Raw genomic sequence first — 23182 nt, 5'->3', positions numbered from 1 at the left:
TTTTATATGGATCGCACTCGCCAGTTCCGGGTGGATGACCAACTGTTTGTTGGCTACGTGGGTGCGAAGAAGGGACGGGCGGTGCATAAACGGACCATCTCTCGGTGGGTCGTCCTGTGCATCAAAGCGTGCTACTCTTTGGCTCGGAAGGAACCTCCTGTTGGGCTGAGGGCCCATTCCACTCGGGCCACGGCGGCTACTACTGCTCTGGGCCGGGGAGTCCCCTTGCAGGACATTTGTCAGGCGGCTACGTGGGCCTCGCTGCACACGTTTGCAAGGCACTACTGCCTGGACAGTCAAGTCCGGAGGGATGGCTTCTTTGGCCGTTCTGTCCTCCAGGACTTTCTGGTGTAAGCTGTATTGGTTCGCAGACCCACCACCGGGGTTGGTATTGCTGGGGTATCTATTCTAAGGTAAGGAATCTAATACTTACCTGTTTCTTTCAGATGAACAAGTTACTTACCTTCGGTAACGATATATCTGTAAGAAACAGTAGTTAGTATTAGATTCCTTACCGCCCCACCCATCCTCCCCGTTCTGCAAACTGATACATAGGGTTAAGGTCATCCCCTTCAGGGCCCTAGTTTCGCATGGCACCAGTGTTGGTTCTTACATGGCTCTGCGTGTTCTGGCGCGGAAAAGCTGTGTGCAAAGAACTGACGTCAGCGCGCGGAGGCGGCGTCTATATACTCCAGCGACGTCATCACGGCGCACGACGGACGCGGAGCCGCAGGGGACGCCTGCAGACGACGCCTACCGACGCGCAGGGGTACTGCTACGCAAAAGTTTCCGGATCCAGACTGACGCCTGGGGATATTCTAAGGTAAGGAATCTAATACTAACTACTGTTTCTTACAGATATATCGTTACCGAAGGTAAGTAACTTGTTCTTTCGGAAATATTCGTCTTTTAATGCTATTTAAGGTATATTCTATACCTTTCTGGGTGAATCTGAAGCTAGTTGTATTGCCCCGAAAGTCCGGGTTCTTAGACGTTAATGTTAAAACCAGTATATAATCACTGCCCTTCTGAATTTGTTAGTTAAAATGTTTTCATCTTTTGATTTATAAAAGATAATATACTATATAACATTTTTCTTTTAAAATAATTTCTAGAGAAAGCTATTTAATACTGCATTACTCATTTTTCTAGAAAAGCAGTGTGAGTGGAGATGTTTACAGGACTAATTACTCAGTTTTCAGATGTCCTCATATTTATGGAGTGCTGGAAGCCGGTGAAACATCAAAGGTATTGTGAATAATTTATACACCAATATAGCATGTCCTCTCTATGTTCAAAGGCAGTGGTTTGTGCTATACCATTGTGAGTTTGGCAACTAGAGTTTTATTGCAGGTCGTGCCTTATCTGAATCCGTCTGCTCTATTAACGGATGGAAAATATGCATTTGTAGCATTGCAATTGTTATGACTTTCTTCAAAAATAAATCTATTTCTCAGTAATAAAATACATGTTCTGAATTTTAAGTTTAAATCTCATTGGAATGGTAAACAAAGCATGACAATAATAATACGATCTTGCGGAGAGGACATCCAACATAGCCCCATTCAATCTGTTAAGTCTATTGGCTTTTTAATGTAATCAATAGGTAACCGCCGTCCACATTTAGTAAAAGAAAAAAGTGGACCTTCCATAAAAAGGTGTTGCTTCTACTCCGTTTCATAAACATGGGGAGGACTGCTAGGAAGAGATGGGATGGGAAATTGGAGGACAATATCTGAAGAGATCAGAGTCAATGGAAAAGGGTTGGCAGCACATGGGAAGCAACTTATAAGGGTAATTTGTTTCTGGCAGTCTGTCAAAAAAGCTTTATTTCTAATAGAATATTTCCTCAGACTTCTTATCTCTTCTAGGTTAGTGGTTCTTAAGCTTTTGTCTTCTTTGGACCCCGACTTAATCATTACTGAAACTCGTTGACTCCCACTGAATCATTAACCCCTTGCGTGCGTCGGCCGGACGCTTGGCCGTCCAACGTCACGGTGGGCGTGTGCGGAGGACGGCCAGGGGCCGTCCGAACCACGCCCACCCCATAAATCACCCGCACCGCGGTGAAATTCGAGCCGCGGTCAAGGGGTTAATGGAATTCTGGGAACACCCCCACACCAGCACCGCACCCCTCACTAATTCATTACTGAAAGCCAGGGACCCCAGCCTAACAGTTATTTAAATTGCAAAACAAGACACATAAAAAATACAGAAACAAGCATTCATCAAACAAATACACAGATAATGATACATTTTCGTTAATTCACAAATAAATAAAAAAAAAATACAACTATCATTTTAAACAGAAGGTTGGAGCTTGTCTAAATTCAGTGGAGTCCACTTATCGTCCATATTTTATTCTGTTGAATGCACTTGTACTGCTCCCACGAAACAATCTGAGGATACTAACTTAATACTTAGCCACCATTTTCAAAATTGCTTCAGTTTACAGAAAGTGTTTGATTTAAAATGTTGTTTTGTTTGTATATCCAATTTATTATTCTAAGCAGTCCCAGACCCACTGGGAAGGCTCCGTAGCCCCCCAGGGGTCCCCTGACTACAGATTAAGAACCACCGTTGTAAAAGTGGTATGCAGACGCCCTGCCACTCGGCACCCTCTATGCCATTCCTCCCATTGTCTCCGGTATCCAGGGCGAAATACATCTCCAAATCAAATGGCACTAGTGGGATCAACTCAGAGTAGCACCACCCACATTGGTCATTCCACATCCTCCTGCTTCTGAGTCGTACGCCAATCTCTCACCAGTTCCTCACACAACCACACCGAATCTACAGACTACATCACTGCTGACATAGCCCCCATCCCTGTCTCTCTATATGCTGGCACCACATCCAATCAGCCGCACATTCTGCCACTGGTGCCCTATTACTCCAGAAGGGAGGCATAGAGACTAATGGAGAAAGGCAGATACTTCTTTAGGGAAACAGAGCCTCAAGACGACCCCATTGCGGACGATGAGGGAGACAGTGCATTGGATCTGAATTTTGCGGGTTAAAAGATACATGGCTGTTATATACCTCGCTGGAGTGGAACTGCTAACATGCGATCATCAGAAAGGCAACAGACATGTTGGACATATAGCTGCCATCCACTGAAGCCAAATCAAACATTCTGACAGTGTTCCTGCACTCTCAATTTCCACGCGGAAGAACCATTGCTTCTGCTCAGTGAAGCACTAACAGAGCCATACTGTCAGTATGGGAAAAGCTGACAACTTTTCCTTCCATTTAATGATCAGTTGCCAGGCAATTTAAACCAGCTCCTGGAGATCCCACCTTCCTTTCAGCTCACCACTCTCCAGAGATCTTAGTAGTGCAGGTCTCTTGTTCATCAAAACTGACTTTATGCTGCTTTCTTTCTACAACATCGACCAGGGAATCAAAGAAAATAGAGCTGTTTACCAATAGGATGCTTTTGGCAGGGAGCATGGCTCTCAAGTCTGTAAATGCTACCTGTCTTCTTGGTTGATATGTGCATGTCCTGTTGGATTCAGCTGAAGCAGTCATGCTGGCCTGCATTCATTTTACAGAGCTGATCAGAGATAGACCGGCGGCTGCTCAGGCGGTATCTACATACCTAAACCAGAGACTGCTATCCGTTTCAGGGTTTTCGTGCCTTCAGAAGGGGATTTTCAATTTGTGGCTGTTCAGCAGTTTGCAAATCAGCAGCAGCAGGCAGACCCCCTCTAGAAACAATATTGAGGGTATGACAAAAGATGAACACAGACACTCCCCTCTCCATTCCTTCTCTTGTTCTTCATCCCCAGCCACCACAGGGAATCAGTCCTAGTTCCACCTTACCCTTACACTCACAGCCTCTTGGAGGACAGGTGTCCTCATTTTCACTTGTTCGGAGGGCCATTATTGTAGACCTTTGGGTCCTGCAAATTGTGGAAAGGGAGTATGCCCACCATTTAAACAAACTGCTTAACCCCGCTCTCCTCCTCTCCCCTCCCTCTTCCGATGAGATGCACTCCAGCCAGACCACCTGCAGGTCCTTCTGCAAGAGATTTAATCCGTGCTTTTAAAGTTTTCAGTGGAGTTGGTTGCAGATCAGAAATGGGATCATCCGTGCTACCCCCGGTAATTCTTAATTTCCCAGAAGGACAGTTGCCTATGCCAGATCATAGACCTCAAGGTTCTGAACTGGTTCTTCAAAAAGGTAAAGCTCAAGTTTTCTTCCAGGGGATCCTCATCAATAGTCATAAGCACTAGAATGTTCCTGCCCATGTGCGGGACCCCGGAAACACAATCAGGTATGTGCCCCACATATATGTATCTCTCTCTCTCTCTCTCATATATAATCATTAGAACAAATGGCGCAGCACTAATGAAAGTAAGCGAGGGTCTGGATCCGACCCTAGCGCTAAGCACCCGCTGTTGAGCGCTCAAAGACCAAGCAGGATCACATTGTGGATATATATATATATATTTATATATATATATATATATATATTACCTACTGGCGGTCGCCAGTAGGTATATATAGTTAGGATTTTTTCTCTATGGGATTTTTGAAAATTCTATGTCTAATAACTTTGGCGTTTGTGGACGGAATTGGCTGAAATTTTCAGGAAAATGGCACATTTTGTTTCTGAGCAGCCCTTGAAAATTTGGGGGGGGTTCGTCAAGGGGGGGCCGAGAAAAAAGGGGGGTCCCAAAACGTGTTTTTAACATTGAGTTTTCCATAGGGCGGTTGGCCTCACTTTTAGCCCGAACGGCTGAATGGATTTGCACGAAACTTGGCAAAATTGTAGGGACTGGTAGCCCGATGTGCCTTTGCTAGGTCTCAATATATGTGCTTCAGTGGATTTTGAGAAATTAACGTTCAAAAAAAGATATATATCTGTAACAGCGGACCGGGCAGCGCTCCGGTTCGCAGACTTTTCGCGGTACGGAGCTTTGTGAAGCGAAGCTGATTGGTTCTCCGGCGTCTGTGAACATTCCAAACAGTCCGTAGCGGCCGCCATCTTGTCTCTCGGTAGGATCGAGAGACAAGAGGAGGCCAAAGCGAAGGGGCAAATGACCATAAGGGGGCATAGTAGATCCTCGCTGACCCCCTAGGTTTGATGTGGAGGTTTTAAAAGGGCCCCGCGGGGCAAAAAAAAAAAATAATAATAATAATCGAACGGCTGAATGGATTTGCACGAAACTTGGTAAAATATTAGGGACTGGTAGCCCGATGTGCCTTTGCTAGGTCTCAATATATGTGCTCCAGTGGATTTTGAGAAATTAACGTTCAAAAAAAGATATATATCTGTAACAGCGCTCCGCTTCGCGTAACGGAGGTTTGCGAAGCTGATTGGTTCTCCGGCGTCTGTAAACATTGCAAACAGTCCGTAGCGGCCGCCATCTTGTCTCTCGGTAGGATCGAGAGACAAGAGGAGGCCAAAGCGAAGGGGCAAATGACCATAAGGGGGCATAGTAGATCCTCCTTGACCTCTTAGGTTTGATGTGGAGGTTTTAAAAGGGCCCCGCGGGGCAAAAAAAATAATAATAATAATAATCGAACGGCTGAATGGATTTGCACGAAACTTGGCAAAATTGTAGGGACTGGTAGCTCGATGTGCCTTTGCTAGGTCTCAATATATGTGCTTCAGTGGATTTTGAGAAATTAACGTTCAAAAACAAGATATATATCTGTAACAGCGCTCCGCTTCGCGGAGATAAAATTATCTCTGTATTACCTAGCTGTTGCTAACACCAGTTAGCGACGGCTAGTAGGAGATAGCGACCATCTTGGGCCCCACTTTGCACGTGAGTGATAGTTATCACTAATGACATGCAAAGTGGGCATGCCAAGATGTTAGCGACTGGAAACAGTCGCTAACATCGCTATCTCCTATTACCAACTTTTGGAAATATTCGCGATAAGCGCGAATATCTCCAAAAGCTACCACCTGCCCTGAGCAGTTCTTAGCCATGTTATCCAATGGGAGGTGGATAACATGGCTAAGAGCATTAGCTCGGTAATGCATGAATATCGCTGAGTTTTCAGCGATATTAATGCATTGCGGTCGTTTTTTATCGTATTTGCGATAAACCTTGATAATAGCAAGGTTTATCTGCGATAATTTCTGAAGATGCTTAGCGGTAAAAAATTTGTTGCTAAGCATCGTTAGGGATAAATATCGCTTAACTTTGGTAATATGCCCCAACGTCTGTTAACGTTCGATTCGAAGGAAATCAGGAAGTGTTGAAAAACATTGTCTGCGCCATCTTGCCTTTTTTCAAATGCCACACTTTTGTCGTGCACGGCAGTCATTTTAGATGCCTTGACCAGACCCACTCTCTGCACGCTGTCGATCCTTAGCATGGCTCCCCACCCTCGCAAGCATCTCCCCCAGGCAGTGGTCACCCCCGCTCTCTGTCTTATGCATGGGTAATAAACCACCCCCCATCTGCGCTGCTCTTCCCTGAGAATCACACCCTGTGCCCGCCCGACACCTCCCTTTCGCCCTATTCACTACCGCACCCTCTGACACTCCTTTTCCTCTGTGTCCGATTGTCCAGGCCGGTCCTAGGGTATCAGCTAGCCCTGCAGATGTAGTTTATGGCCCCAGCTGTAAAGAATCACCCCTCTTCAAAGGAGTTATAGTAGATCAAGGCCCACACTCGATGAGATCCGTCACAGCAGACGCGTTCCTATTATCTGAAAACCATCCTGTATTGTGATTGGGGAGGGGACCGAGCCTGAAGCGGAAGATTCCAGGGATGACTCTTTGTACATCAAAGTTTTTACAATTATGTGTCACATTAAAAATATATAGCACTCCAACAAAGTAGTAAGATTATAAAACTTTAATAACTTATAAATATATACAAGAAAACAAAAACAGTAATAACATATAAACATTTTTAGGGAAAAACAACGAAGTAGCGGTCGGCTGTGCGAATAGTCCCAACGCAGCACAACGTCCAGATTTCACTGATTTCGGAATCCGGCGTGGGGCGTCGCGGGGGGTGGGTCATCAGTAGCAAACTGTTGTGCGAATAGTTCCAAGGCAGCAGAACGATGGCACCAAGGTGATGTCCAGTAAGTTGCCGCACTGGTTTTGGTATCCTACAATGCTGCTCCGAATAACGGCGTGGGGCGCCCCGGGGGAGGCGGCGTGAACGGGCCTCTCCAGGTGGAGTCTCGTCTGTTGTAGTGGGGCGCCCCTTTACCGTTTCAGTTGCCATTCCGTCCGCTTTTGGTCCACTGTGTCAAAAGCCGCAATTCAGCTGAGTTGCGCCCACTCTTGCGGTGCAGCGATAGGCGGCTGTCACAGGATTCTCAAAATGGCGGCAGGCTGTTTCCTTTTTGGGCCTGGTCCACTGAAATGGCCCTGGGACACCTTGGAAATCGGACGCTTGTCTGCTAGGTCTTGGACCCCATTCTCGAAAGCGTCCCCTCCGCCTTGAGGATTCATCAAAAGTTTTGGGGGCCCCCGACTCCTGCAGGCTTCTGGTGGGGAGCGGCTGCCATGATTGCTCGCGGAATGACTACGACGGAGCCACGAGATGGTGGTGCTTTCATGGTGACGCCAGCTTCAGTCTGAAACATCCAGAAACAAGGTGGGGCTTTCATCGTTTGGGGAAAAAAAAAAGTTTTCATCCAATGAAAAGTGTTGTTTTTAGGTCATATGATCAAGCCTTCCATCATTAGGAAACCAAAAGTAAAATGAACCAATGAAAAGTTTTATAAACAAGTCACATGACCTGTTATGCGGCATAGGGTATAAAATGCGGAGAAAATACGTTGGCACGTGAGGCGGCGTCAGTAGCGGACCGATGTGCGAATAGGCCGAAGGCAACACAACGCGCCAAGATCCGGATGGCACCGAGGTGGTGTCTAGCAAGTTGTGGCACTGGTGTGGCCATCCTACAATGGTAAAAGTCGGCGTGGGGCGCCCTGTTGGCCTGTGAGATGGTGTCAGTAGCGGACCGATGTGCGAATGGGGCCAAAGGCAGCGCAACAATATTTTCTGTATGGAAGATACCACTAGGCGTTGAGATGCGAAGATCCGGATGGCACCGAGGTGATGTCTAGCAAGTTGCTGTACTGGTGTGGTCATCCTACATTGCTGAAACTCGGCGTGGGGCGCCCCATTAGCCTGTGAGATGGCGTCAGTAGCGGACCGATGTGCGAATGGGGCCAAAGGCAGCGCAACAATATTTTCTGAAGAGAAGACACCAAAAGGCGCTGAGATTCGGTTACCACCGAGGTGATGTCTAGCAAGTTGCCGCACTGGTGTGGCCATCCTACAATACTGCTCCGAATAACGGCGTGGGGTGCCCGAAGGGGGGGGGGGGAGGCGGCGTGAACGGGCCTTCCTAGGTGGAGGCTCGTCTGCTGTAGTGGGGCGCCCCTTTACCGTTTCAGTTGCCATTCAGCTGAGTTTCGGCTGCTCTTGATGCTACAGCGACAGGCGGCTGCAACAGGACTCTCAAAATGGCGGCTTGTTCTTTGGATTTGGGCCTGGTCTACTAAAATGGCCCTGGGACACTTTAGAACTCGGACGCTCGATTTTTTTTTCCTTTCCTGTACATGCAAAAAAATGTAAATGCCCGGTACGTTACACGCTTCATCTGCCACGATGTACTCTCCAGAGGAACCGAAAAAAAATATAGTTATGGTAACTATACCATGCATCGTCATATGGAGAGGTGGCACCAATTAATTATAGTGCTGCATAAAAGAGAGATTTGGAGGAGAACCCCGACCTGCCAGTACATTCATCAAAGAAGTGGCACTGACAGCATCAGAGGCAAGGGAAATGGTCCCAAATATTTAGAACTTTGGAAAGATTAAAATGACATGTTTAGATTGTGGCAAATTAATTTCATGTGGACAGATGAGTGTTACTCTAATAAATACAGCATATGAACATCATCATAGTCGATGGTTGGTAGAGACATTTTGACTATATCCTGGACCTGCCCGTCCTCGCCCAAAATGGCGCCAGAATAAATGGCACTCGTAACTCCTTGTTGTGTACTGGTTGCAGAACCTTGAAATCACGAGATACGTATGCAGTTTTGAAGGATATGGCGGGCGGGGACGAGAATTGATTGAATATTTCGACATCCCTATTGATATTAAGTTCTGATGTGTTATTGATTACTGTACTATTGAAAGTTCGAATTGACGTCACCCATGGTACTTGCCCGCAAATGTATATCTAGATAATTTTATTGTAACTGGCCCTGTCGTATTTTAATTATAAAATGTACGTCCACCGATTCCGCAACTGTTAGACACCTTAGTTCTTGCAACCTAATGGCCCGCCCGTTACGTTCCTCTACAGTGTAAATGTCTACTCATCATATACGATTACAGTTTGCTCCGTGGCCGGCCCATGTGGTTATAGGCTCGTATTTGTATAATGAAATTTTCACAATAAAGGTTTTTAAAAGAAAACATGGTAGTAGTATATACATTGGTAAAGTTTTTAATAATAGTCACTGTTTTAGAATCATTAAAAGGCAAGTGAAATAAAGCAGACCAATTACATGAAGGGTAAAAGGTATAATACGCAGGAACGCAGTAAAGATAAATGGTCAAGGGCTGTTGTGTTTTCTACTCCTGCAACATAAAGTGATCGATAAGAATCTCATATTCAGGCGTATCGGCGACTAAGACAGCAGGTCGACCCTCTTTTGCTCAACGGCTCCGTCATGGGACGAAGAAACGCTCTTTTTCTCGAAAAAAGAATATATTTTACTTGCAGGACAGTTGTAAATTTTCCGGGAAAGTACATTAGCCTGGAACATTATAACATATATTTAAGAAAAAATAATGTTCGGAAGTAATAAAAAGCGTAATTTTTAGGTCATATGACCAAGCCTTTCATCATTAGAATAAGAAAAGTAAAATGAACCAATGAAAAGTTTTATTAACAAGTCACATGACTTGTTATGCTTACGTTACGCGCTGCGCGTCGCGCCCCGGATGACTTCCGGATGCGCTAACGCGGCGCGTCATATGACGCATTACGCGACAACGCAGGTCCAGAATATAGTCAAAATGTCTCCACCAACCAGCGGTCGGAACACAACCCCTTTCAGAAGGCTAAATAGTTCTGTTAAATGACAACAGAAGGGACAGGCAACAAGAACCATCAGTCAAAGAGGGGAGGGCTAGTTCTTCTCTACCGGGTTACATTGGGGCGCTACCGGAACTGATCGAATTGGTAGTCTACAGTGTTTCTGGATGTTTCAGACTGAAGCTGGGGTTAGCATGAGAGCACCACCATTTCGTAGCTCCGTCGTGGCCATTCCGCAACCAATCATGGCAGCCGCTCTTTATCGTTATTTTGGGCGGGGTGGGTGGCGGAGCCGAGCTGTTTTGCAGCCATCATTGTGTGGAGTTCAGTTCATCTCACTAGTTTTGTATTTGTCATGAGGGGTTGTTCCTAATGTTTCTATTTTAGCGAGGTCAAAAAGAGATCCCATTAGTGGCCTACTGATTTTGCTCGATTCCTTTTCTTTTTTTTTTTACACGATTTTTCGTTATCTGCAAAGACTAAACAGAGTATTGCGACTCTGTGTCTGTTTGTAAATAGAGAATGAACCAAAGAGAACCAATTCTAAAACAGTAAATGCTTGGATAACAATCAATCAAATGGAGAGAGAAGCAGGCACGACGTATTACAACGGGGGCAAAGGCCTGCGTTAACTACCTTTCACTATCTGCAAAGAGAGAGTACTCCTAATAGAAATGAGGGGGGGGGGGCACCATTCAAAGCAGATCAGTGTGCATAAACACGAAAATGTTTTCACTTACCACGTACTTGACATTCGACAGCTTATGATATTTGCTATTAAAAAACCATTGAAATTCACTGAAAAAACCATAGGTTATAGACCATATATAGTTAGGAATTCGCATTTACAAAACCTTGAAAATTCACTGAAAAAACCATAGGTTATAGACCATATATAGTTAGGAATTAGCATTTAAAAAACCTTATTTTACTCACACAAAACCATTGAAATTCCATATATAGTTAGTTGCACTAACTATATATCGCGCACCCGCAATCCACTGCTGATGATGTCACATATTACATCATTCATGACATGGTCAGTGACATCACTGATGACATCACTGATGACATCTCAAATGACATCACTGATGACATCACTGATGACATCTCATTTGACATCAATGACCACATCACTGATGATATCATTCATGTGACAATACAATGCATCTCCTCACATTTTAATATAACCTCTGTTACACCCAGTGTTAAATACAGAGTATAATTTTTGAAACCATTGACACACCAATACTAGTTACTACATACGCACTCACTGATTCCTACGTCTACACACACATTCACTCATTCACCCATACAATCATTCATACATACAATCACTCATCTTTACAACACTATCATATGCACTCATACACCTATACAGACACTCACACTCTGCCACTCATCCATGGAGTTACTCACACACCTAGTCAGTCCTGTAAAGATTCAATCACACTTCCATTTTCTAATCTATACAGTTAAACATAGAGCACCTTACATTTTCAAACATATACTAACACATACTTACTCTCTTATACAATCATTGATACAAGTACACATTGATCTGCAGAGAGTCACACATCTCCCAGCCAGCCACACACACACTCAGTCTCCCATACAAATACTTGGACAATCAATCAATAACCCATATAGTTAATCATATAGCTACTGATCAACACATGCAGCAGTTTACAGAACAACAGACATAATGATGCACAAATTAAGACAGTTTAGTCACTAACCCATGCACTCAGTGAGACACATTTAATCACTCTCATACATTCAGTCATGCACCTACTAAATCCTTCGTCCAGACACTTATACATCTACTCATTCTTCAATATGTAAAACATATTTAAACTTTACAGAAACACACAGTCACTGGATGATGTCATCAGTGATGTCATCAGTGATGTCATTTGAGATGTCATCAGTGATGTCATCAGTGATGTCACTGACCATGTCATGAATGATGTAATATGTGACATCATCAGCAGTGGATTGCGGGTGCGCGATATATAGTTAGTGCAACTAACTATATATGGAATTTCAATGGTTTTGTGTGAGTAAAATAAGGTTTTTTAAATGCTAATTCCTAACTATATATGGTCTATAACCTATGGTTTTTTCAGTGAATATATATATATATATATATTTATAATAAAAAAGCAAATGTAGCCTTATGTTATGTTATGTTAAATTATCTTGTATAGCGCTCAGCTGCCCCAGCAAAGGGGCGTCCCGGCGCTGTTTGGCAGATAGCAGCAACTGTGAGGGATTCACCATGGCAGACTTCCAGAGAAGATTAGTTAAGGGGAAAGAGATAGGTTTTAATTGCTTTCCTGAAGTCTAACATGCCTTCCAATTCGCGGATGTGGACTGGTAGAGTGTTCCACAGTTTTGCTCTATACACACTAGAGCTGAATAATGCTGTAAGGACTTCTCTTTATATCATAAAGAATACATTAGAAACAGGTAAAAACAACAGCAGAACATGTTTAAAAACTGTTTTCATGCTTAGCACAAACTTTCAGAAAGGACAGAAAGCATTGACAGCTCCCAGGCTGCATTGCAGAAACATAGCCTGAAAAGGCTGAAAAGCCAACTCATAGCAACATAGCAATAAACTGGCACCGTGCCTTTAAGGCAGTCATGACCTCCATCTTCCCATCATGCCTCAGGGGTGACAGTTAGGTCAGTTGTTCTTTCCGGCTCCTTCAGGAAGGATCCTGGTTACACAGCTCCACTTCTTTCTGATTTTAGTCAGAAATAAGCTTCACTTTTTTGGAAATTTTTGACTTACTATGACGTCGTTCATCTTTTGAAGTAAGATTATGTCTCTTTTTGACAGTTTTGGGCATTTTTTCCTCTCAAAATGCCATCTCTTTTTGACACCTGCCCTTCTTGTAGGGATAAAAGAGGCCAGGTCAGAATCTCATGAGGTCTGTATTCTTTGTTTGCCTAAGGGCCATGTCCCCAAGACTTGTCCTCATTGCCAGACCCTGTCCAAAAGGTCTTTAAAGGACATAGAAAGGTTCCGTCTTAATAGGCTGGCAGAAAAATCTTCCAGAGGCAGGTCACCGGTGAGGAAGGGCTCCAAGAGCGCGAGATCTCCATCCAGAAGCAAGGTCCCTCGCTCTTCTGCTTCAGCGTCGGGCTCGGCACTGAAAAATCTACCACCGCTGGGACATTTGTCCAAGAAAAGACCATCGACGGCGGGCTCCCCGTCGAAAACACATCGTCATTCAGGTATCCTCCGCCGTTGTCAACCCATAAACCGGCGTCTAGGAGCAGAAGCCCTCCGCCATCGTCAACTCGGCGACGATCGGGCCGAGGAGTAACAGCCCTCCGCCGTCGTCAACCCGGCGACGATCGGCGTCGAGGAGCAGAAGTCCCCTGCCATCATCAGCTCGATGTTCGGCATCGAGGGCAGGTACCCCTCCGTCGTCATCAGTCCATTGACGTCGAGGGTCAGGAGTCCTCTGCCGTCCTCAACCCAGCAATGATCAGCGTCGAGGATCGGAAGCCCTCTGCTGTCGTCTCGACGACGGTCGGCGTCGAGGATTGGAAGCCTACCGCCGTTGTCTCGGCAACGATCGGCTTCGAGGAAGAGGAGCCCTCCACCGTCATCAACACGGCAACGATCGGTGTCGAGGAGCAGAGGCCCTTCATCTTCCACAGCACGGCGACGTTCGGCGTCGAGGAGCAGAACCCCTCCATCGTCATCGGCTCATCGACGTTCGACGTCGAGTCAAGGGGATGCTCCGGGCGTCGTCTGCACAGCACTCGACGTCGTTGAACAGAGAGTCAATGTCGAGACTGGTTCCAACACCAAGCCGGACATCGACGTCAAGGAGATCCAGGTCGGCGTCAAGAAGGGGGTCAGTCAGAGCAGGTCACACGCCTGACGTCAAGACCCACATCAGTGAGGTCCGGAGAAGGATCTGTGGTTCTGGTGACAGATCAGCATCACGACACTCATCTTCTCACTCTTCAGGTCATCTTTCAGCCGGGCACGCTCCATCTGCCCCACGGGAAAGGTATTCAGGCAGACCAAGTCATAGATCTCCTTCGCAGCACAGGGACGCTTCCCCTGCTGTTCATTTGTCCCCGAGATAGCTCCTTCCCCTACATCACTGGAGTAAGGATACGGGAGCATCCCGACGGATGCAAGAATACGCCAGTCCTCTTCATAGATCACCTCTGCAAAGATTGGTGCAATAAGTGGATAGATCGTCCTCGCCCAGATGTGGAGAACGTGTGGGCAGGTCACGGGAGCGCACACATAGTTCCCATCGCAAAAGAAGATGGTCCCCTACGTGGTCTTACTCTTCCACTCGATCCACGAAGAGGGACTATTCTCCCACTCTATCGGATAGCCCTTTGTCAAGAGTATCACCAATAGATGACATTAACACATATCATGATGTGCTTCAGAGACGGCTCAGAAGCTGAACATTGAAATGTCTTCTCCCCAGGTGGCTACAACAGCTTTTTTTTAGACTCCACATCAGAGAGCAACTTCTCGTCCGTTGCTTCCTCTGGTTCCCGGTCTTCTGGAACCAGTAATGGACATTTTCCTTATACCAGCTACCAGTAAGGCTGCATCGGCGAGGATCCAAAAGAAATGCAAGCTGGCAGCAACAGACCCTGTGTTCTTGAAATCCGATCTGCCTGCGGACTCTGTTGTAATTACGTCAGTCCCTCCTGATAAAGAAATTAGGTCCCAGGACTCTTGGGGACGAAAGGTTTACGGGTCTGCTACATCATCGCTCAAAGTCTCTAGTGCAGCAGCCTTATTAGTTCGCTATGACAGAGCCTTATGGGACCCCTTGGACCGCTTCAAGGAAAAGTTACCGAAAGAAGATCAAAAGGATTTTGAGGAGGTCATCACGGAAGGGCCGCCTGTTGCCAACCAAGTGATTAGCACAGCAGTGGATGGTGCTACACTGTCGGCGCACTCATATGCGCATGGAATGTGCACCAGGAGGTCCTACTGGTTGGGACTAACAGCTTTCAAGCCAGACGCTCAACTGAGGATCTTAAATCTCCCTTTTTCCGGTTCCTCTCTGTTTGGCAGGGAGGAACCAATGAGGAAATGGGTAGAATGGAAGCCGAGCTCGATACCCTCAAAGCAGTTAGATTGGAGAAGAAAGAGTTCAAATGACGGTACAGACCCAACCAACGCAAGGGCTACCAACAGAGGGTTCAAACCCCTCAATAGTCCCAGAACAAAAACCAAGGCAAGTCGCAGTATCAAGGCCGTAAATCCAACAGAGGTAAAGGAGGTCATCAGCAACAGTCCTCTAACACGGCCAGATCGGCAGGGAAGCAATGAGGAGGAGCTTCCTCTGGCGCCATTGCCCACTCCAGTGGAAGGAAGTGCTTCACATCATCTGGAAGAGTGGTGCGGCATAACAAAAGATCGTTGGGTGCTAAGTATACTGCGATACAAAAGGGGATGATGGACGGAGCGTTTGAGCAAATCAAACACTCACCCCCAGTCAACTGATCTGGGTTTAATCCATCACCATTCTTTAGCCCACTCAGCCACCCCAGTTCAGACATGGCTATATGCAAATCAGTCTGACCCTGTGCCTCTTGGGAACAGTCCAGCCCGAACTGCCAAGCCATGTCTTCCCTGGACCGTCCATCATCCCTTTTGTATCGCTTTGTTCGCCCTGAGTGTGGCAGGGTATGCTCAGACGTGAGTCCCTTGCTCACTTGGCCACTGGATTCAAGATAGCCTGGCTGATGAGGATTATGAATCCGAAACCGGTCCCAGGATGCTTGTTTCCGGTCCATGGAAGTCATGGCTTGGCAGTTCGGGCTGGACTGTTCCCATGAGGCACAGGGTCAGACTGATTTGCATATGGCCATGTCTGAAATGGGGTGGCTGAGTGGGCTAAAGAATGGTGATGGATTAAACCCAGATCAGTTGACTGGGGGTGAGTGTTTGATTTGTTCCAACGCTCCGTCCATCATCCCCTTTTGTATCGCTTTGTTCGCCCTAAGTGTGGCAGGGTATGCTCAGACGTGAGTCCCTTGCTCACTTGGCCACTGGATTCAAGATAGCCTGGCTGATGAGGATTATGAATCCGAAACCGGTCCCAGGATGCTTGTTTCCGGTCCATGGAAGTCATGGCTTGGCAGTTCGGGCTGGACTGTTCCCATGAGGCACAGGGTCAGACTGATTTGCATATGGCCATGTCTGAAATGGGGTGGCTGAGTGGGCTAAAGAATGGTGATGGATTAAACCCAGATCAGTTGACTGGGGGTGAGTGTTTGATTTGCTCAAACGCTCCGTCCATCATCCCCTTTTGTATTGCGAAGTATACTGCACAATGGATACGCACTACGTTTTCGTGTGCCTCCAAAAGACATTCCTCCGAAAAGATCTCGTCTTCACCAGTTAAAGTTGCTTCAGCAGGAAGCGATAACCCTTCTGTGAAAAAAGGCCTTAGAAGAGGTTTCTTTCGCGCAGCGAGGGAAGGGAGTTTACTCCAGGTACTTTCTTGTTCCCAAAAGAGATCAGGAGCACAAATTGAGACCTATCCTGGACCTTCGCTTGCTAAACAAAGTCATCTCATCGTGAAAGAAAAGTTTTGCATGTTGGCCCAAATATGTCCACATCTGCAAGCAGGAGATTGGATGTGTTCGGTGGACCTCCATGATGCGTACTTCCATATACCTATCATTCCACGTCATCGCAAATATCTTCCATTCTTAGTCGGCAGCAAACATTATCAGTTCAAAGTCTTGCCCTTCGGACTGAAATCTGCCCCACGAGTCTTTACCAAGTGCATGGCAGTGGTGGCGGCGGCCCTACACAGAAAAGGTCTGTTTGTCTACCCTTACTTAGACGATTGGCTCCTCAATTGGCCATCTCCTCAAAAAGTAAGGTGCGACTTTCAAGTCTGTCTAAATCTGCTCTGCAGACTGAGGCTTCATGTGAACATGGAGAAGTCAGTTAACCGGCCCACCCAGACAATCCATTATTTGTGCTCGACTCTGGATTCAAACAAAGGAAGAGCGTTTCCTCGGAGAAGAGACTTTCTTCAATGCAGCAGAAGTGCAAAGCTCTGCTCCAGACAGATCGCCCAACAGTCCGGCAAGTGGCATCTCTGCTGGGACCAATGACCTCTTGCATATTTCTCATTCCCAACGCCAGGCTGAGAATGAGACCGTTGCAGCAAGAGGGCAAGTGGGACCAAGCAACGGGTCGCTGGGAGGACCAAATTGTGCTCTCTCAAGCAGCAAAATCATCCATCACGTGGTGGACTCGGCCGCAGAACCTATTGGTGGGAGTCCCTTTCCAGCAACCAGTTCCAGTGCAATCTTTGATAACGGATGCATCTCTGCAAGGATGGGGGCACACATGGGGTGCCTTCAGATGCAGGGCCGGTGGTCCACAAAAGAGCAGTCTTACCATTTAAACATGTTGGCGCTAGGAGCAGTCCATCTGGCTATGAAAGCTTTTTGGCCTTCGATAACGTCCAACTCGATCATGATCCAAACAGACAACACGACCACCATGTATTATCTAAACAAACAGGGTGGTACGCGCTCTCGCCCTCTATCCCTGGAGGCTCAAGCGATCTGGCACTGGCTTCTGGCTCGGAATCTCTCCATCGTGGCAGTGCATCTTCCAGGGAAGCAAAACGTGCGAGCAGACGCGCTCAGTCGGCACTTAGAAGATCAGCCAGACTGGGCGCTACACGACGAGGTGGTGCCAGATATTTTCCATCAGTGTGGTTGTCCGTCAATAGATTTGTTTGCAGAAGACAAAAACAAAAAATGCTACGCCTTAGGATCCAGATTCCACCGTCCAGGGACAAGGGGGAATGCGCTTTTGATGGATTGGTCAGAGACCTTTGCATACGCCTTTCCTCCTCTGCCTCTGATCCCGAAGATGGTTTCCAAGCTCATCAGATCCAACATGAAGATGATTCTGATAGCTCCAGACTGGCCGCGTCAGTGGTGGTACCCGGACCTTCTGCAGTTGTCGGTACTCACCCACAGGAGACTGCCTTACAGAGCGGACCTGCTGACCAAAATGGATGGGAGGTGTCGATTATTTGTGATTTGATTCAAAATGCCAATAAAAACAGTTTTAAAAAAAAATGGATGGGAGGATTCTCCATCCCAGCTTTCCTTCACTGAACTTTGCAGCATGGCTCCTGAGGTCCTACAATATGGACACTTAAATCTGCCGCAGGACTGCATGCACATCCTCAAAGAGGCTAAGAGACCCTCCACAAGAGCATCGTACGCTTTTAAGTGGAAGAGATTCTACCTATGGTGTATTCATAATCATTTTGATCCTACAAAGGGGCAGGAGGAGGTCATTCTTCCTTACCTCCGTTATTTGGCCAAAGCGGGTTTGAATTATTCCTCGATCAGTGTTCACTTGTCAGCCATTACGGCATACAGAAAATCCCCCAACCAACCTTCTTTTTTACAATTGCAGGTGTTTAAGTATTTCCTACAGGGGTTGAAGAAAGTGTATCCCCCGGTTTGAACTCCTTATCCTCCTTGGGAATTGAATCTGGTGCTGTCTAGATTGATGGGACCTTCTTTTGAGCCCATTCATAAAGCCACATTGCAGCACCTGTCATGGAAGACCGCTTTCCTGGTGGCCATAAAGTCAGCGGGCAGAGTAAGTGAGATCCAAGCGCTGTGTGCTAAAGAGCCATACACTGTGTTTCACCACAACAGGGTAGTGTTAACGGCTCACCCTGCTTTTTTGCTAAAGGTTATATCTGATTTCCATATTATTCAGTCAATCTCCCTACCATCCTTTTCCCCCAATCCCGCAACTCCTGCGGAGAGGTCTCTCCACTCCTTAGACCTTAAGAGTGCACAAATTCTATGTGGAGGGTACGAAGGGTATAAGGAAATCGGATCAATTGTTTTTGAATTATGGTGCCATGAGAATAGGCTTTCCAGCCTCCAAGAGATCCATTTCAAGATGGATAGTGTCCTGTATAAAATTGGCCTACCAGTAGGCAAATAAACCCCTTTTATGTCTCCTAAAGCAAACTCCACTAGGGGAAAGGCGGCCACAGTAGCTTTCGTGCATGATGTTCCAATGGCGGAAATTTGCAAGGCAGCAACCTGGAGATCGGTTCACACTTTCACAAGGCATTATTGTCTAGAATCCGATTCCAGGGAGGATACTCAAGTAGGCCAGGCCTCCTTGAGGAATCTATTCCGATAGTAAGATATCTATCTGAGCTGGCTGGTTAATTTACCGTTCTGTTTCCTTTGCCCGCAGGGGGATGAGGTGAGGCTCGCTATTCTATTCTAGTGCTTATTACTATTGATGAGGATCCCCTGGAAGAGAAGGATTAGTTATTTACCTGTAATCCTAGTTCTCTTCCAGGGGTATCCTCATCAAAGTCATAAGCAACCCTCCCGCCTTCCCGGGCAAAGGATTATTGTATTTTTAAAGGTAATGTCAACTCTTTGTGTTATGGCTTTTGAGTCACTGCAATGAACAACTGACCTAACTGTCACCTGTGAGGCATGATGGGAAGCTGGGGGTCATGACTGCCTTAAAGGCACTGTGCCAGTTTATTGCTAGGTTGCTATGAGTTAGCTTTTCAGCCTTTTTAGGCTATGTTCATGCAATGCAGCCTGGGAGCTGTCAATACTTTCAGTCCTTTCTGAGAGTTTGTGCTAAGTGCTAAGCATTAAAACAGTTTTTAAACATGTTCTGCTGTTGTTTTTCCCTGTTTCTAATGTATTCTTTATGACATAATGGGAATTCCTTACAGCATTAATCTGAAAGAAACAGGTTAGTGTTAGATTCCTTACCTTAGAATATCCCCAGGCGTCAGACTGGATCCTGAATGTTTTGCGTAGCAGTACCCCTGCGCGTCGGTAGGCGCTGTCTGCGGCTCCGCGTCCGTCTTCGGCGTCGTGGTCACCAGGATGACGTTGTCTGAGTACTTAGACGCCCCCCTCGCGCACGGACGTCAGTTCTTCTTTTTTTCCGCGCCAGCAAGCGCATATCCGGGAAGAGCAGTACTCCTAGTCACCTTTTAGTATTAAATCTGTTTATTAGCATTAGAAAAGTAATAGAACAAGGTCCGCCTACAACCCATCGGGCCAGCTTAACAACGTACTTCCGTGCAGGCCGTATCAAAGTTCTGGAGGCATAGGAAATGTTAAACACAGCATGCCGCCTACAACCCCAGGGGACTGGCCGCGTGACAACTAGGAAAGGGAGAAGAAGGAGGGGAAGGGGGGGACAGCGCATTCGACGCAATACTCCAGCAACATGCAAGTCAATAGTAAGTGAATACACCTCAGCTGTAATCTCCGTCTTCGTGTCCAACACTCTCCCCCCCACCCGGCTGGAAGAAGCGGCATGGGGTAGAACATGCATAATTCAAGTGCCCCGTTGTTCCAGAGTTGCTGTGTGTGTGTCCCGTAGGTCCTTTCCTTGGCCAGGCCCACCCCAGGTATCACTAGCGGTGCTAGCACGAAATAAAGAACGTAGCCACCTGACCACGCCCGGAGCGATGAAAGGCGGGCAGGAGGAAAAAGAAGGAAGAATAGAAGAGCAAGAAGAAGAACCCCCATCCCATCCCCCCCAAACCCCGTCCCCAACTCACCCCACTCCCTCTCCCCTCTCTCCCTCCCCAGGTCCAGGTCCGAGTCCTACCCCAGTTTCGGGAACTCCCCCCTCTCCAATTCAACAAGTGTCCGCGTGTGACAGACGTAGTAAGCGTAAGTATCTAGGGCACGTGATTTCTCTGAACTCCGTGGCCAGTATGGAGAGGAATGGTTGCCGCAGCTCCACGTATTCTGACCCCTTCCCTGCTTTGATCAGTGACAATTTCTCCATCCCCAACACTGCCCACAGACGTGAAAGCCACTCCTGGAATGAGGGAACATGTGTGGTATGCCAGAGGGACAGGATATTCTGCACTGCGGAGCCGATGGCGATGGTAATCAGTCTGCCCCTCCGCGATCTCAGAGGGTATGTGATGGGATTAGGAAGGCCAAGTAATACATATGCAGTGAATCGTGGGATTTCAGTGTCAAAGTGTGTGATAACCTCATCTAAGACTAACTTCCAGTATGTCTGAAGGTGCACACAGTCCCATAGGAGATGTACTAAGGTCCCCGCCTCCCCGCAGCCACGCCAGCAGGTCGCCTCTTTAGAGTGGTCCATGTCGTGCAGGCGCACCGGTGTGTAGTACCAATATGTGACTAGCTTGGTGAGGGTGTCTGTTAAGCCCATGTGATAGGCGGAGTGGCGCGCGCTGTAGTATATACCCTCCCATTCCTTGGCGCTAAGCGTGCGTCCTAGCTCCCTTTCCCAGCGGGCTTTACCGGGATTATAGACAAAGGAGTAGCGATCTAACAGCATGCGGTAAAGATCTGAGATAAGATGCTTATCTGTTTTCCGCGTGAGCAGCCAGTATTCATAGGGTCGCAATTGCCTGTCCGCCGTCTCTCGCACCTGACCATTAAGCGCCCAGTGGCGCACCTGTAAGTAATGTAAGCCTTCCGTCTCTGGCAGGCCTTAGCACTGTTTAAACGTTTTGAAAGGCATGACCCCCTCCGTGTCGTACATGTGGGACAAGACTCTGCTGCCCGCCGGGCGCCACCGCGCGAAAGCGACGATGTCCTGTCCGGGGGAGAAGTCCGGGTTCTCCATTATGGGTGTAAGTGGGGAGGGAAATGTGGTAAGCTTGTGTTTAACATTAGTGCTATCCCATACCTCCAAGGGCACTCTGGTAATGAAGGAGGCATAAAGATTAGAGGGCCGATGCTGCCTACGGAGAAAGGGAATCTCCTGGAGCGGGCGACCCACTATGGCCTGATCCTGAAACAGCCAGTGTTTCTCTGATTCCCATCGGCTCCATTCGACCAGAGTTCTCAGTTGCGTCGCTTGATAATACAAGAAGAGGTCTGGCAGTCCCACTCCTCCAGAACCGTCATCTTGACGGCCGCTACCTTACCCAGCCACGACATTGGCAGGTGCTTCCAGCGGCGCAGCTCGGTGCGAATGAGGGTGCTCAGTTGCGCGTAATTGATCCGGACAGTGTCTCGCAAGGTGGGGGCGAGTTGAATTCCCAGATAGGGGACCGCCGAATTTGACCACCTGAAAGGGAAGCTAGTCTGGAGGTAAGAGCGGGTGTGTACGTCTAAGGAGAGATCTAACGCTTCCGACTTGGTCATATTGACTTTGAAGCCTGAAGCTCTAGCAAAGGCGTCAAGACCTGCCACGCACGCTGGTAAAGACGTTTTGGGAGAGGAGAGAGCCAGGAGAATGTCATCGGCATAAAGACTGATGGTATGAGTGTAGGCCCCGATCTTAATTCCCCGCACATCCGGGGTCGAGCCGCAACCGCTGGGCAAGCGGCTCCATATATAAGTCTTGTGCCTTGTTCGATTGGAAAACGGGGCGAGGAGCGGCCGTTGACTTTGACCGTCGCAGTGGGAAACGAATAGCAATTAAGAACCCACGTGCGGAATTTGATACCTAGCCCTGCTTTCACCAGCACTTGTTCCAGGTAAGGCCAATGGACGCGATCAAAAGCCTTCTCGGCGCCTATTGCCAAGAGCATATATTCTCCCGTCGTCCTCGTGGCCTTCTCTATAAGGTGTAACGCCCTCTTCGTGTTGTCTACCGTTTGGCGGCCCGGAATGAAGCCTGCTTGGTCCGGGTCAACCAGGCAGGGCAGAAGCGGCGCTAACTGGGACGCTAGGATACTAGTGTAGAGTTTGATGTCAACGTTTAGCAAAGAAATAGGCCTATAGACCTCGCACCGCGTTCGGTGCTTCCCTGGTTTGGGGATAACAGAAATTGTAGCGTCTAGCAGATCCCTCGGGATCGCCCCTGACTCAGCAAACAAGTTGAAAAGAGTGGTCAGTAGCGGCGCGATCTGCGCGCAAAATGTTTTATAAAATATTGCGGAATATCCGTCCGGGCCGGGTGCCTTGGCTAATTTGAGGCATGAGATGGCCTCAATGACCTCTTCCGGCCGTATCGGTCGATCTAGAGACTTTGCCTGCTCAGTAGTCAGCGATGGTAGGGGAATGGCCTCCAGAAAGCTCGCACCCTCAGCCGGGTCCAAGGAAGACCCTGCATATAGGGAAGTGTAGAAAGCGCT

At 47.3% G+C, this 23182-nt stretch overlaps 1 protein-coding gene across 2 annotated transcripts in view; it reads left to right on the top strand.

Moving 5' to 3' along the window:
* The window catches only part of CEP192 (centrosomal protein 192), a 2224848-nt gene that overhangs the window by 1804950 nt on the left and 396716 nt on the right, over window positions 1-23182 (top strand). For both annotated transcript variants that reach the window (XM_078687485.1, XM_078687486.1), the window contains exon 41: window positions 1153-1248. In XM_078687485.1, coding sequence (XP_078543611.1) covers window positions 1153-1248 — 96 coding nt within the window. The remainder of the gene's footprint in view (window positions 1-1152; window positions 1249-23182) is intronic.

Source organism: Lissotriton helveticus, chromosome 4_1, assembly GCF_964261635.1.
Source record: "Lissotriton helveticus chromosome 4_1, aLisHel1.1, whole genome shotgun sequence".
Lineage (NCBI taxonomy): Eukaryota > Metazoa > Chordata > Amphibia > Caudata > Salamandridae > Lissotriton > Lissotriton helveticus.
The sequence above is the reverse complement of the archived record's forward strand: the minus strand, read 5'-3'. Positions and strand labels throughout refer to the sequence as shown.